The sequence below is a fragment of the Camelus dromedarius genome, chromosome 3 (assembly GCF_036321535.1).
Source record: "Camelus dromedarius isolate mCamDro1 chromosome 3, mCamDro1.pat, whole genome shotgun sequence".
In the NCBI taxonomy this organism is placed as follows: Eukaryota; Metazoa; Chordata; class Mammalia; order Artiodactyla; family Camelidae; genus Camelus; species Camelus dromedarius.
The window spans coordinates 84,328,938-84,349,632 of NC_087438.1; the positions used below are offsets into that span (position 1 = coordinate 84,328,938).

The following is a 20,695-nucleotide window of genomic DNA, read 5'->3' on the forward strand; positions in this document are numbered from 1 at the left end:
AAATCCCACACTGTTTCTCTAAAATAAAGCCATATGCTTTTTTTTCCTGTGCCCTGCCAATGAAGATTATACATCTCTCAGCTGTCTTTGTTGTTTTCGTAAGGACACTTCTTTTCATCAGATTTAACTATTCTGTTTGCATTCTTCACTTTAATTATTTAAAGAATCTCTGAGTTTGTGGCCATAAAGAGATGATAAATTTCTAGGATATAATTCATCTTCAATTCACTCTCAACCATCAGTTTTGGCCTTTAAAAACATCCCACTGAAGGATTACAGAGGAGGAAAATACAAATACATGTTTTTCTTTTTGTAAGCTTATATTTAGAGTCAACTGAAAAGAAGACCAAAAGCCATATTTGCAAGATAATAGTGTGTAAACAAAGATGTTAATAATTAGTGAAGAACACCTATCACAACACCCTTTTTAAGATCTAAGGACTGAAAAGCCTCTGGTTCGGATCTGAGCTAACCGTTCTCAACCCTTAAGAGTGAGCAGCACTTTTTTTTTTTTTGGCAGAAGTAATATGATTTGTTTAAAAGCCTCAGTCAACAGGTATTTCCTGAAAATATTTTCCATCAAAAGTAGAGTAAGTTTCTCCAGAATGAAACTGATCCATTTTCCCATTTTCTTTTCTTTCTTTTTTGTTCTTTTACTTTTTTTTTTCTTTCTCTGTTTTTCTTTAACTTTTCAGCCAAGGGTTTCTATGATCTCGATGCCTTAAACGAAGCTGCTTGGACAAGTGCCCAGAGCCAGTTGGTTCCCTGTAATATCTGTGGGCGTACCTTCCTGTCAGACAGACTGATTGTTCACCAACGATCCTGTAAACCAAAAGTCGCCAAGTAAAGCCCTGTCTCTCTACTAAAGAGTTACAGAAATCAAATCCTTTTGAAAGAGCTAGGATAGGGTGGGGAGGAGAAATAGAAGGGGAGGAGAGGAAACAAGGAAAACTGAAATGACCAAAGGCCATCGGGCATGGGACGCCAAGCTCAGTGCTCTGGTCGCCTGGCGTGATCACTGCGTCACTGCTTTTACTCAGTGGCTGTGTGCGTGTGCCGAGTCACGTCCGGGGCCTTGAATGTCACATGGTTGTCAGGCAGAATTACACGTGGGCCACACCTTATCAGAGCTGGCATTTTTATCTCCAGGAAATCTCAGAGCCAACTGTTGCCATTTTTCTTCTGGTCTGTTTTCCTGAACAAGATTTTGAACCTCACAATTAGGGCAATTATTCAGTGAACAGAGACTTTGGGTGGTGACTTCAGGCAACTCTTTGGATTCCCTCCCATCCCTGTGCTTTCTGAAATAACGTGCCACTCCCTGCTCTTTCTGCTCCAGGGAAATGTTTTTAATTGAGTTAGTGACTGGGAATCTTCTTTTCTCCAAAATATTGTTCAACAGGAGAAAAGACACAAAAGAGCCCAGGGCCTGAAGTGCTAAAACCATACCTAACTCATACTCCCTAGCTAACAGGGAGACATGCTGCAGGGAAATTTCAGCCTCAGTGCCAGCCTCCCATGTTGGGAGACTGCTGTGACAAGATTCATCAAGTGAGTGGAGGCTAGCTCCCACCTCCTACAGAAGAAGTCCAGTGAGAGTTCTCCCTGCCCTCCTAGGGGCATATAGGTGCTTTATTGTTGAGGTCTAAAAGCCTGCCAGGAAGTTCTGTGCCTCTCCACCCAAGGCCCATGCACAGTAAGTGGGTTGTGCAGCTGCTCTGGTTTTGAGAGTCTCTGAATGTGCCTTCAGAGAGGCAGAGCTCTCCTGGGAGGAGGCCAGGCCAGGGAGGTGCTCTGCCCAGTTTTGCTCCTCTGGGCAGCGCTGCTTTGCCTGGACTCCCAGCAGTTTTGCTTGAGATCTTTGTTCATTTTATGGCTGAATTTCAGGGCCATTTTGGATCCACTGGGTTCCTGCAGGCCTTGCATTCATGACTTTGCACAGCATGGTTAACTGCAAATTCGACAAGCAGATTTATTCAGGCTAATGATTTGGTCATACAGCTCTGTATTATAAGAGGTTTGGTTAGGATAATTGTTTGCATTGTTCATTTTTTTCCTGCCTGTTCCAAAGGAAGCAAGATATGAACTTTAACAAAAGTCTCCTAGATATCCTCAAATAAGATTAGCATCTTGTAAAAGACATAGCATTTAATGACTCAGAGTTGATGGCTTAGTTCTTTTATTTTGGTAACAAAAATGACAACATCTAATATGTAGGGAGGGTGCTGTGGGTCAGGCACTGTGCCTAGTACTTCCTATATATATGTCAGTTTATATAAATCTCACGTCAATTCTTCAAGAAGATATTATTCTTATTTTACACATGAGGAAAGTGATACTTAGACTAAAATAGCTAACTCAGGGTCACATTGAACTTGAGTTAAGGATTGGAGTAAGGAAGCCAACTCAGGACTCCCGGACTTCCAAACCCATTATCTTATCCATTGCTGTCTGTGTGCTAGATACCATCATTAGTAAGATTATTCCAACATCAGTGATCTGACAAATGTCAAAAGTTTTGTACAATGTTTAGTAATGAAGGCAAATGGAAATTTTCACATACTTGCAGTTTGGCTGCTGGTTTAGGTTTATCTAAAACTGAGGTGAAAATAAAATCTGAACTGCATGGTATTTCAAAAGCCACTCTGCTTTCTCCTAGTGTGCAGAAGTCAAACAGCAAGGGAAATAAAGCAAAACATTGGCCTTAATTTGAAATAAGTTGCCATTTGGGGTCCTAAAGAGATGTTTGGGCACTTTGCTTTCAAAGCATGAAAAAACAAAACAAAACAAAATGAAACAAAACAAAACTACTCAGATTAAATCTGAGTTCTTGAAGTGGTTGAGAAAGACGAGCTCTTGTAGGAACTGTTGCTTCCACAGGGAACAGCTTGAGGCACGTCCAGGTGCCGGCTGTGGGGATGCCACTTCCAAGTACACCTCCAGCTCCGCCTCAGGTGGCCTGCACATGTTCCATGGACTCAGATCTGGAGCGAACTCAGTCATGATGATGTCAGCCCAAGAGTTCCAGTCTACTATAAAGGCAAGTCCTCATAGTCTAACCATGAAATGGAAGGAGCTCACCTGCTCTCTGCCACCTCCCCCCCCCCCCAATTAGTTCACATCGCTGCAGACACTTGTACTCTGAAAAAGAAAATAATTTCTTTAACAATGGTTGGCACATCCTCAAGCTGTGGATTTGAACCTTGAAATAGTTCCCATAGATAGGCCCCCAGATGATGAAGAGCAGATACTGGAGGAAGGTACTTGGAGCTCTCACGCTCACTTGGGCAGTTATTGGTCTGGGAGGCAATGTGATTACAGGCATCGGCCACAGTACGATTTCCTCTCTGCTCTGCCAACCGGTGCTGCACAATTTTTAATTGGATTCCCCTCTAGTTGAGGTTATGGGAAGAATTCCAGGATTTCTTTGTGCTCATTTGCACATTAAATTCACATTAAAGTTGCAGGGTGTGTGTTCTATCGGAAGGGAACACAGTAGATTGAACAAGCCAGTCCTCGTAGTGGGTGTGGAGTGGGAGACTCCTCCGTTAGAGCTCCATCAGGGGAGCGCTCTGGGTGGCCTTCTCAGCAGGCAGCCCTGGAAGTATTTCCAAGCGGGGTCCCAGTATCTCTAAGAATGGCTCCTAGAGGATGTGGCTCCAGCCTGAAGAACATTGGCTTGAATCTCTTTATGGAAAAAGAAGCTGCTACTGACAAGCAAACCCATTTGCAAGAAGGTCTGTCTTTGCTCCTCTGCTTCTCACATTAGCAGCATTTCTTGTTTATACCCCCGCCTCAGCCGGTTCGTGGGGCTTTAATCCCATACCCAGTCAGGACAGGAAGTTCAGCCCTTTCCTTCCCCAACCCCGAGGGGGCCTTTCCCTCCTCTGGCGCTGGTCCACCTTCCTTTATCATGTATTACTTCCCTCCCAACTCTGTCTGGCCCACATGAACGGGCCGTGCCTGTTTCTGCTCACCCTGTCCCCTCTCTGTGAGCACTGTGGCCAGAGATGGAAACGAAGTTTTCCTGCACTTGGAAGAAACAGCACACGTGAGAAGCAGTTGAGTTTCTAGTCGGGGCCAAATTGGGTGCTGTAGAGAGAATTACACCAGGAAAAAATTTCCATAGGCCCTTGACTGAGGCTTGAATGATGGTGGGTACTTTTTAGGTGACCATTGTAGGATTACCCTTTATATTAAAAATAAAACTATTAATGCTATTCTCAAAAAAAAATTTACACCAGGAAGAACACTGCTAATGTAGCATAAGATGGTACACTTTTATGTTTAGTTCTTTTACATTTTTGTTATAAAAATACTCAATAGATACACTCCTAGGGAAAAGTGTGATGAAAACTTACGTTCTTGATACCCAGGCAAACTTAGTTCTTGAAACCCCACTAATGTTGAATTTGAATGACCTAAGTTTCAACTACAGTTTTTGGTGCCAGAGGAAGATGAAAGGGTCAGGGAGAAGTGCTGGGAGCACAAGATTCCAGAGTGTCTCTAATAATGCCTTTTAATTCTACTTCTGGAAACATGAGATTAAGCTAGCATGGATATAAACCAACTGCAAGAAAAAAGGGAAATCTGGTCTTGGCATTGTGAGGGTTAGGTTCCATCACTGATTCACACTGATCACCCTACAGACCGATGTTTTTCAGGTAATACTTAATTGAGAGTGCATTAGGCAAAATAATGGCCCTAAAGATGTTGACACCCTAGTCCTCCCAACTTACAAATACGTTACCTTTCATGGTAAAATAGACTTTGCAGACATGGTTAGCGTTATGGACCTTGTAATGAGGATGGTATCTTGGATTATTTGGGTGGAACCAATATAATCATGAGTCCTTAATAGTGGAATAAGAAAAAAAAAGGGGGTGAGAGAGAGACATGGCAGCATAAGAAGGATTCTACATGCAGTTGCTGGTTCTGAGATGTAGGGAGCTATGTGCAAGGATGAGAGAGAAACCTCTAGGAGGTAAGGGCAGCCCCAGCAGACAGCCAGCAAAGAAACGGGAACCTCAGTCCTATAACCACAGGAACTGGATTCTGCCAACAACCTGAATGAGCAAGGAAACAGATTTTCCTCTGGAGCCTCCAGAAAGGAATATAGCCCTGTCAACAACTTGTTTTTAATCTGGTGAATCCAGGGCTGAACTTCTGACCTACAGAACTGTAAGAAAATAAATGTGCCATGTTTAAGTTTGTAGTAATTGGTTATGGGAGCAACAGACACCTAATAGAAGAAGCATCTACAAGCAGACCTCAGAGGTATTGTGGGTTCGGCTCCAAATCACCTCAACAAAGTGAGTATCACAATAAAGCAAGCCACATGAATTTTTTGGTTTCCCAGTGCATATAAAAGTTATGTTTATGCTATACTGTAGTCTACACTGTAGTGTGCAATAACATTACGTCTAAAAAAGCAATGTATATTCCTTAATTTAAAAATGCTTTATCGACACCGGGAACTAGACTCAATACCTTCTAATGGCCTATAATGAAGAAGAATATGAAAAGGAATATATATCTATGTGTAAATGAATTACTATGCTGTAAGAAATTAACAGATTGTAAAACAAATATACTTCAATAAAAAATTAATAAATAAAAATTTAAATAGAAACTCATTATTGCCAAAAAATGCCAAAACAATTACAATAGTAACATCAAAGATTACTGATTGCAGATCACCATAACAAATATAATGGTGAAAAAGTTTGAGATATAAGATAATTACCAAACTGTGACACAGACAGAAGTGAGCAGACATTGATGGAGAAATTGGTGCTGACAGACTTGCTTGGTGCAAGGTTGCCACAAACTTTTAATTTGTAAAAAACAAAATATCTGTGATATCTGTGAAGCACAGAAAAGCAAAGCACAATAAAACATGGTGTGCCTGTATGTGGCACAGGGGAGGACCCCCAAACCACCTACTCTCAGGTAGAGTCCTCAAATCCATGCAGGATGCTGGCCACCTCTGCTGCCTGCATTAGAGGACACCATAATCAAACTCAGTAGGGGCAGACAGCCCATGGAAGACTGGCTCCTTGATTTGCCACCCCCAAAATACACAGCTGTTTCACAACCTGGACAAATTCTGGGTGCAGATTTTTAATGTACTGTTTAATCAGTGTTCATTTTAATGTTATGTTAATATGTTTAATCATAAAATGGACTCATATGTACATGCTTGTTTAAAAAATAATAATAGACAAATGAAGTTCAATTATCTGGCAATGGATTTTGCCCATCAGTTACTCTATGACCTTGTCCTGCTCACCTGTCTGTACTTTCCATGAGCTGCAGAAAGATAAACAACTTCACAATGTGACATGGTAGATGCTTATTGTTCTATGAATCTCTAAATAAGGTACTAACTGAAACAAAGTCAAAACATCCAAATGTTGAAAGTGCAGATATGGTTTAAACAAATCTCAGTGTACTCTGATGACCTTCATCAGGGCTTTCCTATGGGGCCATGTGCAGATCTAGAAAGTAGGTTGGACCATCAAAGTAATGTGCTTAAAGTGTGGGGGAATGGTGGACAAAAGTACCTGTTTTGAGGACCAGCATTGGGCCAAACTATCAAGCAAGAAATTAACCTTCAATGCCTTCCTTTCCCCTCCTTGAACTTTTTCTGACTTCTTGCCTCCCTATCTCCATCAAGGTTTCTCCAGGACCTGCTGTTCCACCTTCCACCCATACGGCCCAGACTTCAGTTTCTATTGGAGAAGAAACTCAGGTGCTCCATGTTCCAGATATCCCTCCATCTCTCCCACTCTGCCCTCCCACATTTCTCTTCCTGTGTCCCCGACTTTTCACTAGCTATTTCAACCTGAGAAAGTCATCCAGGCTAAGGGGTTCTTAGCTAATGGTTTAATGAGCGCTCTTTCTCAGATGGTATGGTTATTTTATTTGTTTTTCTTAAAAAATTTTTTTCTTTTGTTTTCTTCAATTTTCTTTTTTAAATTCTTTTTCTTTAAATTTTTTTTTCTTTTTTGCTTTGTTTTTGTTTTTGTTCTCTCTGTGTATGTGTTTTTGGCTTTGTTTTAATTTTTTTGGTATGGTTATTTTAAAAGAAGTTTCTTAGAGGTATTACATCTTTATCCAAAGTAATGAAATCTGTGTGGTGGAATTTCAGACAGAATGTTGGAATGGAAGTTAAGAGGGCATGGCATGTCCCTGATGTTTTGTGACCCTCATCACACCACACAGACCTCTGCTAACCGCCTCTCTGAGTAGAAGCGCCTCTGATGGGGTTTCTACTCACAGCTTGTATTCAGGGAGACTAAGTGCTGTAACAAATACACCAAAATATTACAAGGGCTTGAACAAGACAGAATTTTATGTCTTGCTTTAAAAAGAGCCCTGGGCAAGTGAGCAGTTTAGTGAGGCGTCCCTCCTTCCTGACCTCATTCAGAGCCCCAGGCTGATGAAGTCTCTGCCATTTTCAACATGGGACATGCAAATTGGCCTGGGAGGTCCTGTCCTTTCAGCTCAGTCACAAGGAGAAAACAGTGTGGAGTTACCCATTAAGCCTAGAAGAAATGTTCATCATTCCACTCACATTCATGGCTGAGAGCAAGGAAGTCTGGACATTGTGTTCTCACCGTGACAGCAGGAGGAACAGGTCAACAGGGATTTGGGGGAATAATTAGAAGTTTCTGGCATGCAGCTCCAACATAAATCTATTCCTGCCTTCTTGCTGGGGGACCACTTTCCCTCTTGTGAAAAAATTGACAATATTTGGGCCTAAACCCTGGGGGACAAGAAATTGTTCTTGCCACCAAGGCAGACAAGGTTGGTAAATTAGGACAAAAAAAGATGAAAATAAAAAATTATAGCCATTTTCATCATTCAATATTTGAAGGAAAGATTGTTCTCTTTTTTTTTTATTATTTGAAGAAACACTTTTAAAGGTATTTTTAGTATGCAAAGGGTGGTCCTAGGTTTAGTCGAATAATGGTCACTGGGGCAAAGAGGAAAGGAAGAATTTTGCTAGAGGATGTTTGCAAAATGGCCATGTTCATAATGTACAGAGCTCCAACTTTCAGGAATTATTATTGAGTAAGCTGGTTTTTCATCCTCTGATTAGATCTGGACAAAAAACAAATTGGAGCTCTGGGCTCAGAACTAGGGCCAGGGGAACTCCAACCTCTGTGAGGAGAGACTGCAACCAGAACAACAGGTCGGCAAGACACTCTGAGGTGAGAGAGAGCCTGTAGAGGATGCCCTAGAATGGGATAAGGCAGGTGGGCTTGGGAGCAGTGATCATTGTTACTGAACTGTATATTATAAAATCCTGCACTCAACTTTCAATTCTGGACGCTATCTTTAAGCTTTCACTTTGCCTTATTGTTAGCTGTGCTGGGGTGTGGGGGAAACATGAGGGGAGCCAATGTCTGTACATGGACAAACAGACCAAAGAAGCACTTAAAACTGCACAGAGCATGCCCAAGTCGCAGTTAGGAGCAACAGATGGCAAACAATAGCCAAGGTAGGTACGGAATCTCCAGTAATGCTCAGATCACCCGAGGAGACGACTGGGCTTCCTGGCATCCTCTAACGGGGGACTCAGATCCTGGTTATTCAGTGAGCAAAGGGGAAGGCCAGAGAACACGGTTTTACGGTGAAACATGCTTCACTAATCCGTGAACAACACAAGACTGCGTGTAACTGTGACAAAGGGTGGTGCACCGGCTCCTTCAGCCAAAGCAGATGGGAGAACGGACATCGTTATGAAGACCCCACAGCAGAGGGAGTTTGGGGCCAGCCTTGGAAGGGTGAAAGGCAGAGGCAGAGGGGCCACTAAAGAACACCCCAGGGAAGAAACTCACAGAAATTCTGGTCTACTGCAAGAACTGCAGAGTTGGAAATGTTTTGTTTCCAATCTAATTGGCTTGTTTTCTCTGTCATTCGCTGGGGTTTGTCCACAGGATTTCCTGATAACTTGATAAGACAGGTTACTTTGCTTTCATCTGGGCATTTTCTAGACCACGGCTTCCTAACGAGTAAGCGAGCACTTGATGTGCCCTCTGGCTCTCCTGGTTGTTGGCCTAGGACTGTAGGGGACGCCTCTGGCTGTGGGCAGCCTCAGTGGTTGGCACTGTGTGTAATACCAGTATCAGCATTTTCTAGGTGGAAGGCGGCGGGAAGCTCTGTCTACTTCATGTTCATGGGTGGGAAATGTGGGAAAGACAAGTCCAGAGCCTTTTTAGGCCATGGGATCAACTTAAATGAAGTTATCAAAGTTCGCATTTGAGCTACTTGCTCTGGATAAAGCTGCTGTTTGTCTTCTTTTTTAACGTGCTTCCTGCCCAACTTCTGTCACCAGTGTGGTCTTTTCCCGAGAGGAAGGACAGAGGGTAGGAAGAACCCGTAAATACCTGAGCGACCCGGGAAGGCTCTGGGCGGGGCTGTGCGCGATGACCTGGGGATGACCTGGGAGAGCAGCAGCCAATCGCGAGTCAGGAACAGCCGTGCAAGGGCCAAGGGCGCATGCGCAATCAGGTGCAAGGCGGCTGAGGGGCGAGGGCCGTGAAGACACGAGTGGTCATGGTAGCGGATTCGTCCTCTCAAACCCTCGGCTTTGAGGTGGGTCCGGAGAGCATTGGACAAGATGAAATCTGAAGGTGACATAAAAGTGAGGATGAGTGAACAGGAAGGTTAGAAGGGTTATAAATCTGCTTGTCGCATCTTGTTCCCACAGTGGACTTTTCCTCCTTTTTGTTCTCTCACAGTATCACTGTCTGTACCCTCAGTTCCCTTTCCTCTTCCTAAGCAGGCTCATGGCACGCCGCTCTTGCAATGAGCGAGCTCTGCCAGGAGAGGGCAGCATCTGGAAGCAATGAGCAGAGACGCTCACCGCGCAGGCATGGGTATCGCCAGGCAGACACAGGGTCTGGTTTTCTGTTTATTCTAGCAGCAGACTCTAAAAGAAACGAACTTAACCCTGAAGTCGTATCAAGTGATTCCTTCATCTCCTCCCTCTCCCAGCTCCTTAAAGGAATAATAATAAATATTTAGGTAAGATATACCAACTTGGCCTCATAACAGTCTGTTTTGGCCAGTTTTCTGACAAAATTTACCCAGAATATAGTATGCAAATATCTAGATATTGTGAGTGATTCAGGCCAAAGAGGCACTTTGCTTAAAGTAAGCCGGTTCTTACTATGCACTTGCCAAGTTGAATTTGTATTCTACTCAGTTTTTCTCCCCACCAAGATTGCACAAGTCATTGATTAGCTGTCTCAACACAGATTTCTTGAGCACCTGTGAGGTATCATGTGCTGGCTGGACAATGGGGAGGTACGTAGACAGCCAGGTGGTATAGGTGGATGACGTGGGATTGAAATAAAATAGATTTTTGAAGAAAGGAGAGAAAGTTCTCAAAAGGGAAAGCAATGGTGAGTACAGATGACACCTGCCCCATCCCCAGGCACTGTGGTATGTGGGGTATGGGAATCGGACAGTGTCCTCCGGGGACAGCCTAGATTTAGTTAGAGTAAGAAGAATTCTTTTGGGAGGATGATATAGCTCAAGTGTTTGAGCCCATGCTTAGCATGCATGAGGTCCTGGGTTCTATCCCCAGTACCTCCTCTATAAATAAGTAAGCCTAATTACCCCCCCCACCACCAAAATAAAGTAATTAAATAATACAATAATAAATAAATAAAAATAAAAAATAAAATGTTAGAAAAAAGAATTCTTTTGAATCTTTAGAGATGAAATTGGGAATACAATTTACCTGTGAAAACAGGTATATACAGAGAAACAGCTGATAACAATATGAAGCAATAAAGAAAGGGTTTGGGGTAGGCAACACGGTGCCCCATGAGTGTATAGCTTGTGTATCACAGGGAGCCCCACACTTAGAAGGGCCCATGCTTGTTTTAATGTCTTCTTGTTACTGGCAAGAAATTCTTAATTTTTGAACAGCCCCCTCCTTTTTCATTTTACATTAGGCTATGTAAATTACATAGCTGGAGTTGGGGCATATGTGGAAGTTTGAGTAAAGTAAGACGAGGGAATTTACAGATCTGTCCGTAGGTAAGAGTTTCCCTGATGCCCTGCGAAGCTGGAATTTCTGGTAGTGTTTAAAATAAATAGAGGTGTAATTCCCAACACGATTAGTACTGATGGTGTTTCAGGGCATGATGGTTCACGGTTCTGATGAAGGAGGGATGCCTGGAGAGAAGTCAGTGTTCTGGGAGCACTTCTTGTTCTGTGGGTCTGGAAGATAGGTCTGCCATGGAGCACATGGGGCCTTACTTAGGTTTAGGGGTACTTGGTGCACAGTTGTTTCTAGGTTGCACTGTACAGTATTGTTGGTGAGTTAAGGGAGCTTTGTAGATACAGCAAACTGTAGATACTGCAGGCAATGCTGTATCTGGAAGAAAGGTATCTTATTAGGAGCCAGATAGCCAGTCACACATCTGAGTGTAGTAAAAAATGTTAGACTTTCCCTGTATGCTTTCTGAGTATGATGCTTAGCTTAAAGAGCCTTCTCCCTTGCCAAGACTTACAATCTCTTAAACTTCTAATAATTTTCAGTTTTTATATTTAGCCTTTAATTCATCTGAAGTGTTATTGCTATACGGTGTGTAGTAGGGACCTAACTTTTTTCTTCAGTGACGTTTTCCCATATCATTTATTAGTTTATCCCATATATAAATGGGACGATTTTTGATATTCCCTTCTGTTCTGTTGATCTGTTTTCCTGGCTCTGCAACGTTATTGCATAGTTTTCATGCTGCATCTTTAGAGTATGTTTTGATATTGTATGGCAAAGGCCTGCTTTTTCAAAACAATTTTTGGTTCTTCTTATTTCTTCTTCTGGATGAGTTCTAGACTCAAGAGTGTCAAAAAACGTAAATAATTCTGCTAGGATATTGATCTGTATTGAATTAAACTGATAAATTCTTTTAGGAAGAATCAGCATTTTTATAATATGGATTCTTTCCATTCAGGAACAGTATGCAATTTGTGTTTAAAATCATAAATTCTTAAACCTCAAATTCCATCCACCCACCTATGCTGATTTGTTTTTCCAGAAACAATCTTTTCACATGCTTTCTACTTTTTTGTGGCCCCCTTGGCATCCCCCTTTCATAGCCATATCTTTTCAGATAACTCTGAGGGGCAGCAAATACACAGGGATTGAGAGTTTGAGGACAGTTAAACATCACACTCGGAAATTTTCTAACTACTAGGAGCTTTTGTTCATTTCTTAAGTCTGTGTTGTTAAATTGAAATGTTTATTCTCTTGAGTGCTCTAGAAGAGATTTGGAAAGTTTTGCTTTAGACCCTGAAGATGTCTGCATCAATAGTTTCTCTATAATCAGATAGCTGAAAGTCATATGAAATGAAATGCCAAACATCATTACAAATCAATGTACCACTGGAAAAACACTCTACCTAACTCACCATATTTTTTCAGGAAACTAAAACCTTCAGCAATACTCATCCTGTAAAATGAGAATATTCATAAAGAAGAAAATCATTTTTCTTCAGCCAATTTACTTATTCCACTGACCAAGGCTACTCAAGGCATATGATTAATAATATTCCCTTAAAATTGCATCCTGGGAAGTGTTTTCACTTAGGTTTAATGAGAAACACTTGGAAGCAATTGAGTACTGTGGCGACGTGGTTAGTTATTATCCTTGTTTATGAATTTAAAGAGTAGTTGATACTGAAGGCTAAAGATTTTACTTCTTTTTTTATGACAACGTTCCATCCAAACTGAAATAGAAAGATTGACAAATGTCAGAGGGCATTCAGCCTGCAAAAGAAGCTAGAGATTTGGAATCAGAGGTGGTGGGCTGACTGGATAGTCTGGTGATAACCGGGGAGCCCAGCAGGTGGCGATAGAGGCTCTTCTTGTCCCTCTTTGCGCAGGCACCTAGCTTCTTAACCCATCCTTAAGGCCAACCTAATTTCCATTATCTATGGTCTCCTTGTTTTCATGGAATCAAGGCGAGGAGTCAGGGTAGAATAGGAGAAATGAAAACTTCTATATAAATCGGAACCTTTGGGAAAGACTTTGCTTTCCCAAGTCACTGAAGGCTTTTATTCATACAGAACATGTATGCTTCAATACTGTACATGTTACCATTGTAAGGATTTTTTATTTTAGTTGGGGAGGGAGGGACAATAGAATTTTAATCATCAATAATTTCACCTTAATGGTAAGGTTCTTAGTTTCAACTTAAGTTTCTTGGCAGACTTTGGAATGGCTTATTAGTTCAAAAGGAGCTTATTGAAAGGCTTACACTACTAATGACTGTTGTAAACAGCAAAAATTTTTAAAGTGCACAGAGAACTGAGATGTTACAAGAAGGATTTGGAAGACCAAAGGTGCCTTTTTTTATGTTAATAAGGGGACATTTGGAAAGAGCTTAAGGATGCAGGCTGGTTGCCCAAGAACCAAACATGTGATTAGAAGGTTGGAACTTTCAGTCCCACCCCCTGACCTCGGGAGAGGGGAGAGGGACTGGAGACTTCATCTGCAGTGGTCAGTGGTTTAATCCATCACACCCATGTAACGAAGCCTCCATAAAATCCCAAAAAGATGGCGTTCAGAGAGCTTCCAGGTTGGTGAATGCATGAAGAAATGGAGAAATTGGTTTACCTGGAGAGGGCGCAGCAGCTCCACACCCTTTCTTCATACACTGCCCTGTGCATCTGTTCCTTCTAGCTGTTCCTGAGTTTTGGATACATTCTTTTATAAAAAACCAGAAATCTACTAAGTAAAATCTTTTCTCTGAGTTCTGCAAGCTGCTCTAGCAAATAATCGACCCCAAGGAAAGGGTGTTGGACCCTCCAATCTATAGCTGGTTGGTCAGAAACACGGGTGGTAATCTGGATTCACAATGGACACCTGAAGTTGAGGAGGGTGGCAGTTTTGTAGGACTGAGCCCTTACCCTGTGGAATCTCACGCTCTTCCCAGGTAGTGTCAGAATTGAGTTGAATTTTAGGACACCCAGCTGGTGGCTGAGAATTATTGTTGTAGACACTCCACCATGGCAGAATTGGGTACATAACCTCTCAGCACTTAGACAGTGTTGTTACATAGAGGTACTCAACAGACAGTGGCTATTATGGCCGAGACAATTAGTGCTCAGGGCTTATTTATTTTTTCCATTACATTTCTCTGCCTCCCTTGCAGTTAGTTGAAGGCCAGATGCCTAATTATAGTCAATGAACTGGAGCAGAAGAAGTAAGTTAGTTAAGAACCAGTGTGCTTTTGAGATCTCTCTTTCCCTTGATGAAGAAAACTTGGAGGCCAAGTGTTCCAGTTGGTAAAGTTCCAAGAGCAACCCACATCAGGGTGTGATGAGGGTGACAGATTGTTGTGTTACACCAGATAGCTTCACTAGGTAAGGAGGATTTTACTATTAGAATTTACAAGTATTCTTCTAGATGATGACTAATAAAATGTTAAGATAAAATAAGTAGACTGACTTCCAGTTCTTAATAAGCATAATGTAATTTCCTTGAGTGTAGGCTCTTTATCTTATTTACCATTGAAACCCCAGTACCTAGAATTGTGCTTGCTTGTCACATAATTAAGTGCTAAATATCTATTTTGTGTGAAAGCACTGTGCATTTGCAATATGCCCAGAGCTCTTCATACTTTGTGTAGTACATAAGAAATTAAAACTGTAGTCTTGACCCTCAAGGAGTCTATAATCCAACCAAGGAGACAAATATACCTTTTCTTCTCTTGATCACTCCACCCTCCAACCACAAGTTACACAAACCAATGACATTGTAGCTTCAACTAAAAGGCACTCTATTTAAATGCAAATTGATGCCACAGATGGAAGAGTTCGGATAACAGAGTGCTCAGCAAGGGTGGAAAACAACTGGGACTTGAAGAAGAGATAATATCTCAGTAGAGAGGGAGACCCAGATTAGTGAAATAGAGAGGTTAGTGGCATAGCTGGAGGAAGGACCCAGGAATCTGGATATGAGACTACAAATGTTGATGGGCCAGGGCCAGTCTGGAAGAAAAATACATGTTGGGGAGGAGAAAGGAAAAAAATTGGATGATAGATGCTGTGATGTGTCACCCAGATCCCCCACTTCAGCACTAAAGCCCCCATTCCCCCAGCCGCTGGGACTGTTGACTATTGGCATCTCTTAGCTGAGACCCCTCCAGAAACTGCCTTTAGCTGAGAGAGCCTTCTGGGCCAAGGTCTCCTCCTCTTTCCAGCAGAACCCGTCTCCAGTGGTTGATTGATGCTAAGATACAGAGGCTGGGCCTCTTGCCTCGACGAAGGAGTGGTTCTGCAGGGCTGTCCCAGCTCCAAGCGTCCTGCGGGATTACTGAGGCCTCTGCTGTGAGTGTGTCACAGCCTGACAGCTCTCTTTGCCCAGTCCCACTTCCCTTCCTTCCCCACAGGTAGCAATGACCAAAGTAGGCCAATACTTCCTGCATGCGAATCTCCACCTCAAAATCTGCTCGGCGGATAGTGAGGATAAGACAAAGTTACAGAGGGTCACACAGCCAGGAAGAGCTTAGACTTATTGGAGTAGAGAAAAGAGTCACTAATGACTTCTGAAGAAGGGAGTGAGTCTAGGGGGGATTTGGCCTGGTCGTGGAATGGAGGGTGGGTGGCAGCGAAGATCCTATGTTTCTAAAGGCAAAAATCCCTTTGACGAATTCTGCTAAACTGTCTATGGAGCCGTTCAGTGAAATTCCATTGTCTAGACCCCAGAATATTTGCCTGGAATGTGTCTTGAATTTCAAAGTCCTCGTAGGACTCTGATCTACAAGTCTAATGAAAAAAAGGGAGTGAAATTCCTTCCTTGGCTCCACTTCAAGTAGGATCATTTGACTATAGATGAGTGTGAGCAGTAGCCAGAGTTAAAGGTGAATTCTGGGTTTTTTGAAGAAAATGTCAGCACTTTGTGACCTTTCTCAATATAGTATTGGGATTGCGAGAGAATGAGCCCTTGAAGGGAAGACAGCGTCCTTATGAGGAGAGCCGACCACAGTGGCATCATGCTTACCAGTCAGGTCTTAGTGCTCAATGGTAGCATTGGCCGGAGAATAAAAAACCAGCTTATAGGAGTACTCTGTTGGGAGAGAGAGAGAGAGAGTCCAGCCAAGTGGAGCTCAGTAGACATAAGAAGCGATGGAAAATACCCACCAATGTATATTGTTGATTGTTTGATGTGGTAACGTTTTCAGACACAACTTACTTAAAATTTGGGATCCTTTCTCTACACTAATGAGAAGACATTTCCTTTCTTCCCAACCTTGGTTTTATCTCTTACCTGTTGTTTTCAAGACGGCTGTCTTGACGCTGGGAGTACCAGGACCTCACGCTTTGATGGTGGTCACTGTTAGAATGATGCTCCTTTGACAGAAACCACACACACATCTAATCAATATTATCGGTGGAATCTTGGCATTTTGACTGGAGCAGTTCTAGAAGCATTGATTATTTAAATGAGAACTTAGGGAAAAGAAATGTTAGCCTTCTAAAATGTTTTTGTAAGGGGGCCATTAGCTCAAGTGAGCTTGGCATGCTGTCCTGGTGATCCCAGACTGGTGGAGCAGATGTTGTAATGTGTAAAGGTGGGGATTTGTGAATTCAGAGGAAACAACAAAGATGGGGCATCCTAAGGCAGAATGTGTGCAGTGAATGGTTTTGACGCTAATGAGCCCAGGAGAATGGAATTACCTGCTTTCTAAGCTTATTTAACAAACATTTCTTGAGCCTCTACCTGGGCCAAGCACGTCATGGGAGTGTATTTGGCAAATTTATGAAAAATTAGAACTGGTTAGGCCATCTGATGTTAGAAAAATGAGGGAAAAGGTAAAAGAAACAAAGGGTTTGGGAGAGGACTAAAACTTGTAATCAGGGCAGTGAGGAGGGCTGTGTCTAGACTACATGGCCCACTATAAGAAATGATTGCTCAGTCAGATTCCCTTGTGAGGCCCAGGAGTCACCAGCCGAATCAGGCGATCCCGTGACTTCGGGGAGCAGAGGTGTCTGTGGCGTGATGGAGTGGGTGACTCAGGCTGCCTTAGTTGACATTTCAGATCTGTCACCACAACTATGGGACTCGGGCTAGGTTCCGTAATCTCCCCACCCCTCAGTTCCACATCTGTACAATTAAGTTAATAACAGAACCTTGTGGGATGGTGGCTGGAAATAAATTAATTGATTCACATAGAGGGCTCCGCACAATGTCTCACACACTGTAACAGAACTTGAATAGATGTGCACATGCTTGGTGACTGCAGATGGGAGAACCAGAAGGGTTCTCTTGGAACCCTTGGGGTGGAGTTAGGGTGCTTGGGGTGGAGGCCTTTCAAACGCCCACCCCCTGAGTTCCCGAGGGGGATGAGAATGGAAGAATCACTCAGCACAAGGAAAAGTCTGGGATGCGTTCATCTCACCTCAGATATCCACAGAGACATGCAATTTCTTTTCCCTTAAGTTTATAGCTTATAGACTGAGCTTCTGATAGACTGCAGGTACCTTCTAGTGAGACTTAAGCAATTTTCTCAATTTTTGCTTAATAAGAATAGTTCACTTGGTGTGCCAAGTCTGCATAAATCGTTTCTGACAGATGAAACAGTTTATAAATCCTCGAGAGCTTTTTATTATCCTTGGAAAAACTTTACACGTATTATCTGTGTGCCCTGAGGGCCTGCTGTATGGAAGGGCTCTGACTCTAAAGAACAAAGGCAGGCAATATTTTTTGTTTGTTTGTTTTTGTTTAAAAACACACGCACACACACGTGCACGCGCGCGCACACACACACACACACACACACACACACACACAAACCCAGGCATAATTTTTCTGTGGGACTAAGGCTGTTTCTGACTCCAAGCCTTCGGAATCCTGTGCACTTTAAACATAAATGCACAAGCAAGAGCAGGAATAAGCCAGATTCACAGCATTTCCATGTCAGCACTGCTGGGTCCTTGCATGACAGGTGACAAATAGCTTTTCTTCTTTTTCTTTCACCCTGGCAACCCCTGACATAGCTGAACTCTTGCTCTTGTGTCTTTTCTGGCTTTAGAGGATAACAGCTCAAAAGCAGCTGTGTGTTAAGCAAGGGAAAAGCAGGCTTTAAAGGGTTATTCCGGCTTTTATGTGCTCCAAATAAAAATAAGGTAAAGAGAAGTGATTTAACTTGGCCCAAATGACAATATATTCTGACAGGAGAGCAGCAGGTCATGTTTGGAGTTTTTCTTCACCCCTGTTTTCTGCATCAACCTGTAGCTCCCACCTGACACACCGAAGCCAGCTGATAGCAGGGCTGTTCACCCCCTGCCTTCTCTTCTTAGCTGGACACCTGGCTTTCTAGCTCCTTGCTCATCGTGTTCCACCTTCCTGACGTTAGTGTATGTGTGACCCATGAAGAGTGCTGGAGGATAGCTTTGTGTGTATCTCCGTGCCCATCCTGTGTAACCATTAACTTAATAAAGGCCCTGGGGAAAAACCGTCCAGAGACATGGTATTGGAATGTAATTCTCCATAAATCTCTCTGCACGTCTTGCCAAAGAGTTACTGACTGTCCTTTCCTCTGGGCCATTTTCCTAAAGATATTGACAGAGTGGACAGCCTTGGGAAATAGAGCGTCTCCCTTGAGATCAAAGCAGAGGCATGCTCCCTGTCCATCATAAAACATTCGGGTCACCTGAACTCAGGACTCCCCTCCGGTGGTGTAACCCCCTGCATGTACAACTTCAGTGTGGTTTTCCTCTCGGTGCCCTGTGGGAACTGGGGTTCAGTGACCAGCCTAGAAATGTTCCTGCTCTTGCTGTGTGTAATGAACTGTTTAGTGTCTCTGATCCAGAAGTCCTGTGTCTTCTGCCAGCCTCCACGAGACTGTGGCATGCCCACTTGTTTGTAAGTTAAAAACCTCAGACCCTTCTCAGTTCTTGGTATGTAGTTCCAAATTTTAAATGATCCCAAGAGATGAACTGATGTTCAGAGTCCCCGACAAGGATTCTTCATGTGCTGACCTATGTGGTGCTGCACCAAACTGCTCAGTGTGTCCCACTGCTTCCAAAAATTCTCAGAGACTTATGCCATGTGTGTGTAGCAATAGCTTCTCTCAATCACAGTTCTCCTTGGATCATTATTTTGGAACCTTCTTAAAGTTGGCGAAAAGCATTTAACTTTCAGACCATTCTCTAAATACTATCAAATCTTTGATCTATGCATGAAGGATTAAGCTTCAATAAATGGCACGGCCAACTTGTGATTAGCAAAAGCACAAAGGCATCTCTGTTCCCACTGCATAGATTGGCCCAATCATCCTGACCTTGTCATTTATTCCAATAAATTTACTCATTAACTTAAAAATCTATTTCATGAAGATGAATAAGACAGGCACAATCCTGCCTTCATGGAACTTGTAGGTTAATGAGAAATAAAATATTAAAATATTTACATAAAATTATTTAATAAATTATAAATACTATACATGAAATAAATACTATGAAGCATGATAAAGGATGTAATAGGAAAATTTTTTTTATTCTTTCAAATTTCAAAAGTAGCATAGATTAGCAAATAACTATGCTACAAAACTACACAACTTTTGAACAGTTGAGATCTTTTTTCCTTCCTTTTTTTGCATCACAACTTGCAGATAAACAGGAAACAAGAACTAAAATTAATACATTCTTTATGATTTTACTCAAATAAAGTAACATTTCCTCCTGGATAAAGTGGATTTGGGGGAGGCTTCATGATTTCTCTTAAGAAAGAAGACATCACTCTATTGACAGTTTTGAGGATAAGTTGAAATTTGCTGGCCATTATGTAGAAAGCTGGAGGGAGCCTGAGCATAAAAAAGGCACATTTCGCTTCTCAAAACAGTAAGGTAAACTAAAGACCTGAAAGAATGTTCTCATGTTTCCCAGCAATGTTTTATAACTACATTTAGGTAATTACAGCCTGTGATGATAAGCACCTAATCTGTTCAGTTTTAAAATAAGTCATTTGAAATTATGAGAAGGTGGAACACATAGAAAATAATTGTTACTTATAAACATTCTCAGTTAAAATTTCAGAAAAGCAGAAACTTGTAGGATGTTCTAGGCAACTCTCACCACCATTCAATTCACCGGTTGATTTGAGCAGAAAAATGACAAAACAGCAGGATCACCTGGTATCCTAGAGCTGTATGGAATAGTCTGTGTATCATATCTGTCTCTCTGTCTCTTTCTCTCTGCATGCATGTGATTTTATCTCCCCAGTTTTCTGAATAATTTAAACGTTGTGGTTTAATTTGTGAATTATTCCAAATCATGCAGATAATTTACTAAAATCTGTACTTTTGCCTCATGTTGGCAAGGTTTAATCATAAAATCCAAGAAAAAGCTATTTTTAAGAGGGAATGAAGAAAGCATAGGATAGAGAGGGATTTGACTGAGGAATGGTTAAAAAAGTAGTCTTATGTTCATATAGATTAAAGGAACCTAATCCAATTGAAATTCTTCTTTTAAGGTGGTGCCAAAAGGAATTTATTTTTCTTTGTAGTAATGCTAGGACTTGAAATAAGTCACCTACTAATTAGTTACTTCATGGGAAAGAAAAAGCTCATTTGTGTTCGCATTACTAAACATGAAGGCAGAGAAGGAAGCCAAGATGTGGTAGATCAGTTCTCTTCATCTGTCAGCAGTGGCGATGTTTATC

At 42.0% G+C, this 20,695-nt stretch overlaps 1 protein-coding gene across 4 annotated transcripts in view; it reads left to right on the forward strand.

The window, feature by feature from the left end:
* Positions 1–1,220, forward strand: part of ZNF475 (zinc finger protein 475) — an 83,126-nt gene extending 81,906 nt beyond the window's left edge. For all 4 annotated transcript variants that reach the window (XM_064483432.1, XM_010998811.3, XM_031448889.2 and 1 more), the window contains one exon: positions 696–1,220. In XM_064483432.1, the coding sequence (XP_064339502.1) occupies positions 696–847 (152 nt within the window). In that variant the 3' untranslated portion in view covers positions 848–1,220. The remainder of the gene's footprint in view (positions 1–695) is intronic.
* The last annotated feature ends 19,475 nt before the right edge of the window (positions 1,221–20,695 follow it).